Genomic DNA, 14,480 nt, shown 5'->3' on the forward strand with positions numbered 1-14,480 from the left:
CATTGCAAAATCTTTCATTTTATTACAATTTTATTTACATTGTTAGTGCAATTTTAATATCATGCTCACATTGTAGAGGCAAAAATGACTCAACAGTAAAAATCAAGATAAAATTCTATATATTTTAAATTACAAAGGTAATATAATCATTATTGAACAAAATACAGATTAACTCATCCTTCAAAGATTAAATATTGACAGCCGCATGGTTGGACTCTGAGCATACACATTGATTTTTTTAAGTTTTATTTATTTGAAATTTAATTATTATTATTTTTTTATGTAAGGGTATTATTATTATTATTATTTTACTAGTTAATTAGCAGTATTAATGAAAACATAGTAAAATAAAAGATTTTACAAAAATTTAGTAGTAGAATGATAAAAATTAATATTTTCTAATTGTTTAAGTAGTTGAACCATAATAATCCCAATATATATTGATAAAATAACAAACTGGTCCGAGGTGGCCTCATCGTAAAGAAAGACAACGGAGAATGAGAATGTGTGACTGGAAAATAATAAATTAAGCAGATAACCACTATATACCTTTGTTGTGATGCCATTGAGTTATTTATCTACTATTGTTGAATGATTTCAGATCATATTTCGACGCCGTCAAAATCCTTGGTTAGACACCTCCTCATCTTAATCACTGCGAAAAAGCCGGCTGTAGCGTAAAATTGACAAAAGTTAAACAGAAAATAGAAGTTAATTAGTTCTTAAATTTATCTGAACGAAACGTAAATGGCAAGTAACATGCTGCTATTTACTTTTTTAACAAGGTTGATGGTCCCTTTGATGTAACACCACCGTCACGCACAAGCCGTCTCTTGGCGGAACACGTAACTTAAAAAATTTTCATGTACATAACACACAAAATATTCGAAGATCTAATAATAATTCGGTTGCCTTCTACCTCCTGTTGTTCTGGTGCATAATTTGACTCTAATCTTCAAAGGTCTAGTTAAGACTTCATTTTATTATTTTTAGGTTCATCCTGTCAGAAGGTGAAACTACTGTACAATTCATCGTCAAACTTGAAATAGATGTGGCGCATTCCTCTTTTGCTGAAAATTGTCCATCCTCTTTCCTCAGCAAATTAGCATATACTTCAGCACCAAGGTGATAAAGAACCACGAAGATCAGTGAGAGTACCCAAGCCTAACTACAAGTATGAGGGTTATGCTTGAGCTACGTAACGTAACCCATGCAAGCCATGCACGGCACATACAAGACATGTTTCACGTGAAGTTTGTGTGTGGATGCTTACTAGAGCAATAACGGTTGGTTTACCACGTCAAGTGATCGTTGCAGATTGAGTGGGGAGTCAAATCTTGGTTGTTACATTTGATTTGAATTTTGTTTCGAGTTTATAGCTAGGCTGATATTTTCCTTTATTTTTATTTTTTACTTAATTTGAGCTTGTTACGCTTGCTGTTATAAATAAGCTCCAATACTGGAATAAAAGTCATTCAGAAATTATCTCAAATATTTGTTTGTGGTCGTTCTCACCAAAAGCAGAACAATTATATTACTCGCAATTGTTAGCAAGCATCTGATTGGGATCTTATCATTTGGTATCAGAGCAGGCTAAACAATGGCAACCAACAAGGAACGAATTGAACGAGTCGAAGCGAAGTTGGGGGGAATGCAGGACAGCATGAAGCGAATGGAGTTGGGTATCAACGACAAACTACATCACTTGGAGGAAACTATCAGTAAGCTAGTGGAGTCTCTAAGTGCAACCAAAGGAACACCGAGTCACAGCACCCATGAGAACGCTGGTTCGTCGCAACCAAGCAAAGAAGAAAATGCAGGGGGGCAGCAACAGCTTCCACTGAGAGTGGCCAAGTTGGAATTTCTTCGTTATTCTGGTGATGACCCGATCGAGTGGTTCAATCAGGCATCTCAATTTTTTGAATACCAGGAAACTAAAAATGGCCAGAAGGTGGCATTGACTTCTTTTCACTTGGAGGGTGAAGCTAATCAATGGTGGCAGTGGTTACGTACGGCCTATCGAGAAGAAGCACGAATAGTTACATGGGATACATTTGTAGAGGAGTTGTGGGCTCGCTTTAGTCCAACAGAATGCGAGGACTTGGACAAAGCGTTATCTCCAGTAAAGCAAATGGACTCTCTTCGAGACTATTAGAAAGAATTTGAATGACTTGGCATAGGTGTTAAGTAAATAAAAGCACCAGGTCGGCCATGCTACTATCCACGCCGGCGTGGATCACCTCAGCCAAAGTAGTACGAGCAGAACACGGGGGCAAACATGAACTGACCAGAGACGAATACTGACCAGAATCATATACCGAGCCAGCACTCATCCCCCAAGAAAGCGGGAACACGATCCCACAGAATCGTGGTAGTTGCGCTTTTCCCAGAACCGATCGAAGGACACGCGAGATCCCACGTTTGCCCACAATGTAACAGTTAGAGCCCCATGAGGGGCTGCCACCACCCAAAAAAGGAGGGATAAAGGGTAAACGGAAAACGTGGGACAAAGGGCGGCTATAAAAGAGGGAGAAATCGATGAAGAGGAGGACAGAAAAATTGAAAGAGGGAAAACGCTGCCAAATTACAATCAGGCCTTTTTTTTACAAACTTCGAATAAGTCAGAAACCATTATTGAATCCAAATTGTACTGTTTTTCCGTAAACACCTTGTGCTAACTTAGGCATCGGAGGGTTTACGCTAGCAAAACCACCGGCGTCTCTGATCCGTTTTTGGTGAACGCAGGTTTAGTAAGAGAAAGGAGGGTGATTCCAACCCCAGTGGTTCGAGCAACAGTTGATAACACAAACGTTGGTGAAAGAATCTGGTCGGTCAATAAGGTGAGCAAATTTAAGCATCAACATTTTGGCGCCGTCTGTGGGGAGCTGGATAAAAAGCTACCACCGAATTAGTACTTACTGGAGAAACAGCGAACGATTAGATATGGATGTGCCAAGGGAGGACGCTTTGAGGGAGGATAACGAAGCTGGGGAGACAATCACTCTTCTGGAAATTACAAATGAAGCCAGGGAGAGGATGATGCAAGATCGATTAGAGCGGATGGAGAAACAAATGGAGACTCTCGCGACCATACTGCACGAGATGAGGGATGAGCGGAGAAGGGTTTGTGAAACCCCCGTGGGAAGAGATGATGTTGGAGCAGAACCCAGCCTCCGGAGGCATAGAGTCGAGGAAATCCCTCCGCCGGCAGACCAACCTAACGGGGTGCATCCCCACAGAAGCACTGGTCGGGTTTCAGGAGAACGAATAGATGAAGGGAGGGACCAACCTCTCCCCGGACAGGTACTGGAAGTCAATGGCCGAGGGAGCAGTGTTGATGAAGGAGAGCTCAGACAGCGGTTGCACAATACCGAGCTAGAACGAGACCATATAACTACACGTGATCCTGACCGTGCAGCAGAATTGGAGGGGGAGATACGCAGACAGGCGCAGGTTATGGAGGAGATACAGGGCAAGAGAAAGCCCCCGAACTGGAGGATAATGCTTGATGAAGAATCTCCGTTATCAACCGAGATCATAGGTACAGTAATCTCAAGACATTTTCGCTTCCCCGACCTCAAATACTCTGGTCGAAGTGACCCGCTGGTGCATATTGAGCGTTTCAACGACATGATGGGGGTGTAGGGGTTGACACCAGCTCAGAGGTGCAAGGTATTCCCATTGACACTCGAGGAGCGAGCCCGAGAATGGTACCGCAAGCTGCCCCGAGAATGGTATCGCAAGCTCCCCCGAGGAGGTATAAAAGGGTACGTGCAGATGTGCCAAGAGTTGGCCGAACAGTTCCGAGGAGCAGTAACCCCAGAGGACGACATGATGGAATTGATGGGGATGAAACATGAGGAGCATGAGTCCCTCCGGGATTTTGTAAAGCGATATCACCGGGCCGTGTTAGATTTGAGAGCTTTTAATCACCCACAAGCGTTGAGAGGATTAAAAGAAGGTGTAAAAATCGGCCGATTGTGGTATAACTTAAGAAGCCCTCTAGTGCAGAATTATTCGGCGGGGTACGAACAGGCGAGGCGAGATATAGAAATCGAAGAGGAGAAATCGGCAAGGATAAAGAGTGAGCAGCTGGAAGAGCTGAGGCAAAAAAAATGGAGAGCCCTAAACGGGAGCTGATCGGGAAAGCGAGCTGGGGAATCCTCAGTTATGGGCGGAATATCAGTTCGATCTCGGCCTTACCCCGTAGCTCAGAGACCACAGCAGTTCCAATACAGCCGAGCCCAACCTCCGCGCACCTCGTTCCCGGAGCGGCAACGAGAATTCAGGCAGATGGCTGCCCACCCTTATCACAACACTCCCAGAGCGTTACATGCAAATGGTTCCAGGACTGGACGACCAGATCAGCTTGCGACAATACTAGCCCGAGATGGCATTCAGGATAGTCAAGCAGTTCAGCTGATTGACCAGAGCTTGGCATATAGACAGTACACTCCATTGAAGATCTCCATGGAGGAATTGTATCAGAGGATCGAAGGACGAGGCCTGCTGTACCCTCCAACCCCTATAACCAAACCAGCTCACCGACGGGACAAGAGCAAATTCTGCAAGTTCCACGACACTCATGGTCACACTATCAGCCAATGTCGTGACCTGAAGATTCAGGTGGAGGATTTAGTGAGGAACCGATACTTGGATGAGTATGTAGATGGAGTGTCCCCTATTATTGAATCACAGTACACGCGGGATGAAGGAGTTGAGAGGGGTCTGGAACGTGAACAGCCGACCATCCGTGTGATAGCAAGAGGGTCAACATTGGCCAGGGATTCGAATAGAGCACGGAAGAACTACGGGAGATACGTCATGACTAGCAAAGAAGTGCTTTTCAATTTGCCAGCAGCCAAGAAGGCAAAATTACAGCAAGTTCCCATTATGTGGACAGATGACTATGAAGAGGGTATCTTATACCCTCATGAGGATGCACTGGTGATTAAGGCAATGGTGGCTGGTACAGAATTGCGACGAATACTGGTAGACACGGGCAGCTCAGTTGACATCTTATTTAAGTCGGCCCTAGATGATATGGGAATTGCAGACTTAAAATTGGAACGGATAAATACATCCTTAAAAGGATTTAGAGGGGGACGGCTAACTCCCATGGGGATCATCAAACTCCCAATTACTGTGAGGACAAAGCCGTTTGAAAGAACGATGATGCTGGATTTTGTCATAGTAGAGGAAAGAAGCCTTTACCAAATGATATTGGGGAGACTCTTCATGAGGATAAGCCAATGTGTTGTATCTACGCATTATCTGGCACTAAAATACAGAGTAAACAGAGTGGTTGGCGTAGTAAAAGGCGACCAGAGGATGACAAGGAGTTGTTATGCTACAGCGGCCAAGGAGACACTGCAGGTTACTTCTCTAGATAATCGAGGAGAATCTAAAAAGGGCCGCCAAGAGCCTGTTGAGAAACTGGAAGAAGTTGCGGTAAGCAAAAGCAACCCAAGCAGAGTGGTGAAGATCGGATCAGGATTGGTGGGGGCAGTAAAAGACGAGCTGGTAAATTGTCTACAGTCTCATGCAGATATATTCGCCTGGTCTCACGAGGATATGCCAGGAATTGATCATGGGGTAGCTTGCCACAAGTTGGCAATCAAGAAGAGGGCAAGGCCGGTGAGACAGAAGAGGAGATGCTTTAACCAGGAAAGATACGAGGCCATAAACACCGAGGTGGAGAAGCTATTGAAAGCAGGGTTTATAAGGGAGGCCAGGTACCCGGAGTGGATTTCCAATGTAGTACTGGTAAAAAAGGCCAACGGAAAATGGAGAATGTGTGTGGATTTCACAAATCTTAATAAGGCATGCCCGAAGGACAGATTTTCCCTACCAAAGATAGATCAATTGGTGGACTCAACAGCGGGTCACAGTCTGCTCAGCTTCATGGATGCTTTTTCAAGATACAACCAGATACCTATAGACGAGCAGGATGAGGAAAACACCACCTTTATAACTAACATAGGTTTGTTTTGCTACAGGGTGATGCCTTTTGGCCTGAAAAATGTAAGAGCTACCTATCAAAGGTTGGTGAACAAGATCTTCAAGCCCTTGATCGGCCATACTATGGAAGTATATGTGGACGATATGATCACAAAGTCCAGAGAACCGAGGGATCACGTGAAACACTTGGAAGAAACCTTTGAATTATTGAGGAAGTATGAAATGAAGCTAAACCCGGAGAAATGTGCATTTGGGGTCAGCTCGGGCAAATTTCTGGGATTCCTAGTGAGCCACCGAGGGATCGAGGCTAACCCGGAGAAAATACGGGCAGTAACAGAAATGAGATCCCCCCAAACAGTTAAGGAGGTGCAGAGCCTTACAGGGAAAGTGGCAGCATTGAACCGATTCATCTCGCGAGCCACGGATAAATGCCACCATTTCTTCCAAACCATAAAGAAAGGGAGGAAGATGGAGTGGACATCAGAATGTGATGAGGCGTTTGGACAGCTGAAGGAGTATCTGGCCCATGCCCCGTTACTATCAACTCCGAGGGAAGGTGACCAGCTGTTTTTGTACTTGGCAATCTCAAAATGGGCTACCAACTCAGTGTTAGTCCGAGAAGAAGAAGGGAAGCAACACCCCGTGTATTACACTAGTAAAGCCCTGGTAGACGCAGAAACTAGGTACCCATTGATGGAGAAATAGGCACTGGCTTTAATAACAGCAGCACGAAAATTGCGACCATATTTTCAGGCCCACCTGATAATTGTGATGACTGACCAGCCTCTTCGGCAAATACTCTAAAAACCAGATGCATCAGGGCGGTTACTGAAGTGGTCCATGGAACTGAGCGAATTCGACCTATCCTACAGGCCCCGAGGAGCGATCAAGGCCCAAGCCCTGGCTGATTTTATGGTTGACTGTGTTGAACCAGGGGAAGAGGTCCAAGAGGAACAGCCAGCAGAGTAGGGGGATAAAAAAGGGGTATGACTGGTAACGGTTGATGGGTCACATAGTGAACATGGATCCGGAGTAGGAGTTATAATACGAAGCCCAAAAGGTGTCGAGGTATCCTATGCTGTAAAGTTCGAGTTCCAGCTTACGAACAACCAAGCTGAATATGAGGCCTTCATTACTGGGCTCGGTCTTGCACATGCACTACAGGCAAAAAGAGTAAAAATCCAAGCAGATTCCCAGCTAGTATGTAACCAGCTCAGCAATCAATTCCAAGTAAGGGAAGAGAAATTGAGGCTTTATTTGAAGAAGGCGAAGCAAATGGTTGAACTCTTCAATGAAGTAAAAGTAAAGCAAATATCCCAGAATAAAAATTACCGAGCTGATATGTTGGCTAGAATGGCTGCAACTGCAGATCCGAAATTACCTAAGTCGGTCCCACTAGAGGTAAGGACCTTGCCAAGTATAGGGGAAGAAGTAGAAGTGATGAGAGTAAGCACTGGAGAATCTTGGATGGACCCGATTCGCACATATGTCTGTGATGGAGTTCTACCGGAGGACAAAAGGCAAGCAAGAAAATCAAAATGCCGTGCAGCGAGGTACACGCTACTAGATGGAGTGCTGTACCGCCGAGGGTTCACCTTGCCCCTTTTGAGATGTTTGGATGAGGAGGAGACAGATTATGTACTGAGGGAGATTCATGAAGGAATATGCGGCAATCACTCGGGGGCAAGAACTTTAGCCTTCAAGGCACTTCGACAAGGATACTTCTGGTCGACCATGCACCAAGATGCGAAAAAGATGGCAAGGAACTGTAAAACCTGCCAAAGCTTCTCTGAGATTCCTGTACAACCCCCAGAAAAGCTGACCACTATGGCATCCCCATGGCCTTTTGCTCAATGGGGAATCGACTTGATTGGTCCGTTACCTAAGGGCCGAAGAGCGGCGACACATGCAATTGTGGCAATAGACTACTTCACCAAGTGGGTAGAAGTGGGAGTCCTCAGCCAAATCACGGAGAGAAAGACAATGGATTTTATTTGGAAGAATATCATCTACAGATACGGGATCCCCTATGCCATCATTACAGACAATGGGAGGCAATTTGACAACAGCAACTTCAGGGAGTTTTGCCGAAATTTGGGGGTGGACCTGAAGTTCTGTACCCCCGCACACCCCCAGGCAAACGGACAAGTGGAAGCAGCCAACAAAGTGATAAAGAAGCTCTTGAAAACTAGATTGGGAGAGAAGAAGAGAGCTTGGGTTGACGAACTACCAGGAGTATTATAGGCCTACAGGACAACTCACAAAACCGCCACAGGAGAAACTCCGTTCGCTTTAGCTTTTGGTCATGAGGCGGTAGTCCCAGCAGAAATTGGAGTGGGGACACATCGAACAGAATATTTCACTGAGGAGCAAAAGACGAGTAGATCTGCTTAAGTCTGGACCTGCTAGAGGAGAAAAGGGAAGAGGCCTCGCAGAAAGTGGCCCAGTGCCAACAAATGGTCATGCGTTATTACAACAAGAACGTACGCGTAAGGCAATTCCGAGCAGGAGATTGGGTACTTAGGAAGGTGAACCAAAACACCAGGGATCCTAACCATGGCACTCTTGGCCCGAAATGGGAAGGCCCATACAGGGTGATACGAGCCACGGGACCAGAAGCTTATAAGTTAGCATACCAAGATGGACGAGACGTGAAGAGGTCGTGGAACGCCGAGCACTTGGAGAAGTATTTCCAGTAAGCAAAGTGCTCTACTAAATCCTTATTTTGATAAGTTATTTTTGTTAACTGCATGATGGCTTGTTACAACATGCATAGATTTTGTATTTTTTGTAATACATTCAAATTTCAAATAAAGATGAATTCAATATGAAATCCGCCTGTTAGCAAGCCCGACGAAAATTTTACTAAGGCAAGTAAGTGTCTGTTTCTGCTAGGTCATTGAAAGACCAGCAGCTAATTTTACGAGAATTTTACAAAGGCAAGCAAGTGCCTGTTTCTGCTCAGTCATTGAAAGACCAGCAGCTAATTTTACGAGAATTTTACAAAGGCAAACAAGTGCATGTTTCTGCTCGGTCATTGAAAGACCAACAGCTAATTTTACGAGAATTTTATAAAGGCAAGCAAGTGCATGTTTCTGCTCGGTCAGAGAAAGACCAGCAGCTAATTTTACGAGAATTTTACAAAGGCAAGTAAGTGCCAGTTTCTGCTCGGTCAGCGAATGACCAGCAACTAATTTTACGAGAATTTTACAAAGGCAAGCAAGCATCTGTTTCTGCTCGGTCAGTGAAAGACCAGCAGCCAATTATACTAGAATTTTACAGAAGCAAATAAGTGTCTGTTTCTGCTCGGACAACGAGAGATCAGTAGCTAATTTTACGAGAACATTACCAAGGCAAGTAAATGTCTACTTCTGTTCGGTCAATGAAAAACCAGCAGCTAATTCTACAAAAAATTTTACTAAGGCAAGTAAATGCCTACTCCTGCTCGGTCCACTAAGGAACCAGCAGGCAAAATCAGATAAGTTGTCCAATCATTTCGCAGAAACAATCTATGAGCCAAAACCAGACAAGAAAGCCAATAGAGAACATTTAAAAGTTTATAAGTGTTCAATTATTTACAAAATAAATGCAAATTTAAAGTTTATACAAAAATAGACTCAAAGATTAGGAGAGTCAGCGGTTCCAGCAGCTGAAGGATCAACAGTCTCGGAAGGTAAAGGATCAGCAATCTGAGGAGGTGGGAGATCAGGAATACCAGGAGGAGGAGGCACGGACCCTTGACCCACTTCGAAAGTACGTCCCCCAGCTTCCCCCTCTTGCACCCTATCCAAAGGAGCCTCCACCTGATCCTGTTCACCCTGCCCCTTATCTCCCTGGCCGGCCTCAGCCATATATCTCTCCACTCCAGCCTCCAGCTTGCTCATGTCCAGCTCGGGATATTCTTCCTTAAGCACAGACATGAAGCACTTATAGGAGAAAGCAACCCCAGAATCATACTCGGCATCCAGCCGATCGTCCACATCAGCGGATTTGCCTTTCTCCTCAGCCAGCTGCTCGCTCAGAGACTTGATTTCTCCCTCAATGGCGGTCCTCAAAGTATCTCTCTCACTTTGAGTAGCCTAAAGATCAGATTTTAGGTCACCCAACTCACCCCCAAGTTTAGAAGTGGTGGATTCAGCAACAACAACTTTCTCCTCCAGGTCTGTGATCTGCTTGTTCAACTCCGCCAACTTCTCTTTCGAGCGATCAGCAGATTCGGCCTTCTTCTTCAACTCCTGGTTGTCCGCTTGAAGCCTTCTCTCAAGGCGCGTGGACCCATTCTTGTAACACGAAACCAAGGTGGCCAGCCTAAAGGAGACCTTTTGAACAGAACCAGCCAGCTCGGAGAGGTCCATGCTCTCGATGTCCTTCACCATCTTGGGCCCCACCGATTTTCTGTAATCCTTTTGATACGGACTCAGGTGGTCACCTTGATCCTGGGATGGAAGAGGAGAGGATCGGTCCCCAGACTGGATGCTGACCTCAGGACTCTTGTCGGAAGCTTTCTCCCCACCACTCCTACGAGGTGGAGGAGGGGGCAGAGCAGGAACATGCGCCTTAGAAGGACCGACGTTGGTTTTCTTTGGAGGAGGGGGAGGGTTGCTGGAGCTGCTTGAAGCCCGACCACGCTTTCTGCTCATCGCGCTAAGGATCTTGTTATCCATTCCAGGAGCTATGTCCACTAGACCCGAACCGACCAGGTTTGTTGGTGACATGAGGTCTTGGCAGGTAGTCGCGTTCACCAGAGCAGTTTCCACTTGAAGCAAAGGTCGGTCTTCAAGCCCCTCAATCAAACCCCACGACTTTGAAATAGCAAAAAAGGTTAAAGAACCCAATAAGTGACAATTTGATTAAGAACATAGGCAAAAATGAACGACCTAGGGTGACAAAATGTGTTGGAAGATAAATATCCCCACCAAGCGACCGAACTGCTGGACACCAGTTTCCTCCAGCAAAGAAGAATTTATTCTTCCAATTTTTACATGAAGAAGGAAACCCAGTGATCAGTTTCCTCTTTGCAGAACTGGGCATAAAGTAGTACCAGCCCGCTTCCCTTGGGCTACTCCGCAGCTGGTACAGGTGCTTCACTTCAACAAGGGAAGGCTCCCCTAACCCGCATCTCTCCTACAATACAAACATCCCCGAGAGAACCCTCCACCCGTTTGGGTGTAGCTGACCTAGGGCCAGGTGCATACCGCCCAGTATCTTCGCAAAATAACTTTGAAGGGGCAGCCGAGCTCCTAATTTGAAACTTTCTAGGTGCATCGTCATATACCCTTTCGGAGGCCGACTAAGGACGTCACCTTTTCCAGGAGCTACCAGGAGAACCTCATTGGGAATGTTGTAGAGGTTCCTAAGTTTAAATAGATCAGTGTGGGTGGTGGCACAAGTTATGAAATCAATAGGGTAGGAATCCGCCTCCACCCTATGGCCGAGATTCCTTTTCTTAGCAGGTCCGCTCGGTTCAGAGCTACTCCCCTCACCATCACCAACTCCCTCAGGGTCCCCAACCCCACCAAAGCTGTGGTTCTCACCAGAGCCCGACGCGGGTCCACCTCTATTCCCTACAAGCTCTAGTTCGGGGGTGGGAGAAACAGCCAAGGAGCGTGGGTACTCAAGGGTAGCCCTACCATAGGAGGGCCCTACACTACTAGAGGGACGTAAAAAGTCAGTGGGTATCGACAAGTTAAGGTCTGAATCCCTCGTTTCTTCGTCACTCTCATCGGCAATCAATTTCCTTTTCTGATTTGACATATCGGAGCCCCAAAAGGAAACCAAAACAAATCCAAGTATACGAATACAAAAAGGGGCAACACAGAACCCAATCAACAACAACCAAACAAGAAGTTAAAGGCTATACCTGGAATAGACTGGCACTGATAATGTCGCTGTGATGGAGGAAAGACCCCGCAAACGGAAGTCCTAGACGCAGAGAGTATGAACGAAGTTCGTAGGAGTTGCCTCACAACAGAGAAGCGAATAGAACAAAGCGACGATGATTTAAGTCTAGGAATTTGAAACGAAAAGGAAAATGAAAGCATTTAAGTGATAGGGATGCCAGCTCACTCACCGAATATCGAGGACAGATAGCCCGTCATTTCAAATTTCAAATGTGAAGAGTCTGGAAAGGCCACGTCACTAACCGTTACAAGAGGCCAAGCTAGATGCAAGCCCATATAGGCAATGGACACGCTTATTCAAGCCCATGCTCAGGTCGGGATCTCCCCAGAATAAGGATGGTATCTCAGGTCCGTCCCAGTAAACAGGAGATCAGATGTGAAGCTCCCCAGGTTGGTCAGATTTGGCTATCAGTTTCTACCATTGACTCATTTCACTCACAAGACCAGAAACTGGGGGACTGGTGTTAAGTAAATAAAAGCACCAGGTCGGCCATGCTACTATCCACGCAGGCGTGGATCACCTCAGCCAAAGTAGTACGAGCAAAACACGGGGGCAAACATGAACCAACCAGAGACGAATACCGATCAGAATCATATACCGACCCGGCACTCATCCCCCAGGAAAGCGGGTACACGATCCCACAGAATCGCGGTAGTTACGCTTTTCCCAGAATGGATCGAAGGACACGCGAGATCCCACGTTTGCCCACAATGTAACAGTTAGAGCCACATGAGGGGCTGCCACCACCCGAAAAAGGAGGGATAAAGGGTAAACGGAAAACGTGGGACAAAGGGCGGCTATAAAAGAGGGAGAAATTGATGAAGAGGAGGACAAAAAAATTGAAAGAGGGAAAACGCTGCCAAATTACAATCAGTCCTTTTTCTTACAAACTTCGAATAAGTCAGAAACCATTCTTGAATCCAAATTGCACTGTTTTCCCGTAAACACCTTGTGCTAACTTAGGCATCAGAGGGTTTATGCCGGCAAAACCACCGGCGTCTCTGATCCGTTTTTGGTGAACGCAGGTTTAGTAAGAGAAAGGAGGGCGATTCCAACCCCAGTGGTTCGAGCAACAGTTGATAACACAAATGTTGGTGAAGGAATCTGGTCGATCAATAAGGCGAGCAGATTTAAGCATCAACATTAGGGTTCACGGGTGGACGCAGAAAGCGCTGGTAGGAACTTTCATGGGTGGGCTAAAATCAGAAATTTCAGAGGACATTCACATATTTAAACCGCAGACATTAAATGAGGCAATTAGCCTGGCGCGCATGAAAGATGATCAACTATCGAGACAAAAGAAGTTGTTGCGACCTCAAATTATCAGCCCTAGTTTCCTTAATAGTGCCATTCAAAAGGTTGTCTTGGGAATAGATGCAATGACATCGTGCACATGGGCTATGTTTCAACTGCACTGAGAAATTCATGGTTGGGCACAAATGTTCAAGGGCTCAACTTTTGATCCTGGAGAGTGAAACCAATTCCGATGATGCCATCTATGAGGAAGTCACATAAGAGGTACAACGAAGCATAGAAACAGGAGAAACCATATACCCCAAGATCACTTTGTACGCGTTGACGGGATGAGTAGCGCCTCAGACCATGTGTGTATTGGCGAAAATTGGGCCGCATGAGATTGTTGTCCTAATCGACAGTGGGTCGACGCATAATTTCATTAGTACAAGATTGGCCAACATGCTTCAATTACCAATCAAGCCCACATCGGCATTTTTAGTCCGGATTTCAAATAGAGAAAAATTGACATGTCAAGAAAAATTTGAAAAAGTACAAGTTTTAATTTAAGATGTTCTTTTTTCACTTACTGTCTACTCACTGCCAATAACATGATTAGACATGGTACTCGGCATCCAATGGCTCGAGATGTTGGGATCCGTCATGTGCAATTGGAAATCCTTCACCATGGATTTTAATTGGAAAAATGAAAAGAGACGCTTACAAGGGCTTGGGCTTCAATCATTACAATCGGCTTCTTTAAATGAAATCACAAAGGAGATACGACAAGGCCATGAGGTTTTTGCAATTTGCCTACACATGAATATGGAGGAGTCTTGGAGCACGACACCACCGGATATGCAAAAGCTATTAAGAGAGTACATTGAACTATTCTAGGAACCAACATAGTTGCACCCTATACGCGACATTGGCCATTGTATCACACTTAAAGAGGGAACTGAACCTGTCAATGTAAGGCCATACCGTTACGCTTATTTCCAAAAGGCCAAGATAAAAAAACAAGCATATGAGATGTTGAGCTCGGGGTTGATAAGGCCTAATACTAGCCCATTCTCTTCTCTCGTGTTGTCGGTCAAGAAGAAAGACGGTAGTTGGAGGTTCCGTATTGACTATCATTCCCTCAAAGAAGTCACGGTCAAAGATCAGTTTCCCACACCCACGGTAGAGGACATGCTCGATGAACTACATGGTGCCGCCTATTTTACCAAGCTGGACCTAGGGCCGGGTATAATCAAGTACGGATAAATCCCCCTGATATTCATAAAATAGCCTTTCGTACACACAATGGACATTATAAATATTTGGTGATGTCGTTTGGGTTGTGCAACGCGCCATCAACATTCCAAGCTATATTGAATTCCATT

The 14,480-nt window shown here is 45.3% G+C and overlaps 1 protein-coding gene across 1 annotated transcript; it reads right to left on the bottom strand.

Annotated features, from left to right (window-relative positions):
* Positions 1-9,578: 9,578 nt before the first annotated feature.
* Positions 9,579-11,715, bottom strand: LOC107175622 (uncharacterized). Its single transcript, XM_052434882.1, has 4 exons — positions 11,237-11,715; positions 11,075-11,138; positions 10,110-10,763; positions 9,579-10,040 (listed from the first exon to the last, which is right to left on the bottom strand). Exons 1-4 carry the CDS (start codon positions 11,713-11,715, stop codon positions 9,579-9,581), a joined length of 1,659 nt encoding a protein of 552 aa, XP_052290842.1.
* Between the last annotated feature and the right edge of the window lie 2,765 nt (positions 11,716-14,480).

Source organism: Citrus sinensis, chromosome 2, assembly GCF_022201045.2.
Source record: "Citrus sinensis cultivar Valencia sweet orange chromosome 2, DVS_A1.0, whole genome shotgun sequence".
Classification (NCBI taxonomy): domain Eukaryota; kingdom Viridiplantae; phylum Streptophyta; class Magnoliopsida; order Sapindales; family Rutaceae; genus Citrus; species Citrus sinensis.

Bases quoted from the DNA above. Each gene is read 5' to 3' on its own strand.
- LOC107175622 (XM_052434882.1), bottom strand. From the start codon at position 11,715: ATGTCAAATCAGAAAAGGAAATTGATTGCCGATGAGAGTGACGAAGAA. The intron at 11,139-11,236 runs GTATATGACGAT...ACCTGGCCCTAG, and splicing joins CTTAGTCGGCCTCCGAAAGG to GTCAGCTACACCCAAACGGG. The intron at 10,041-10,109 runs GTTGTTGTTGCT...TCTGATCTTTAG, and splicing joins TCACAGACCTGGAGGAGAAA to GCTACTCAAAGTGAGAGAGA.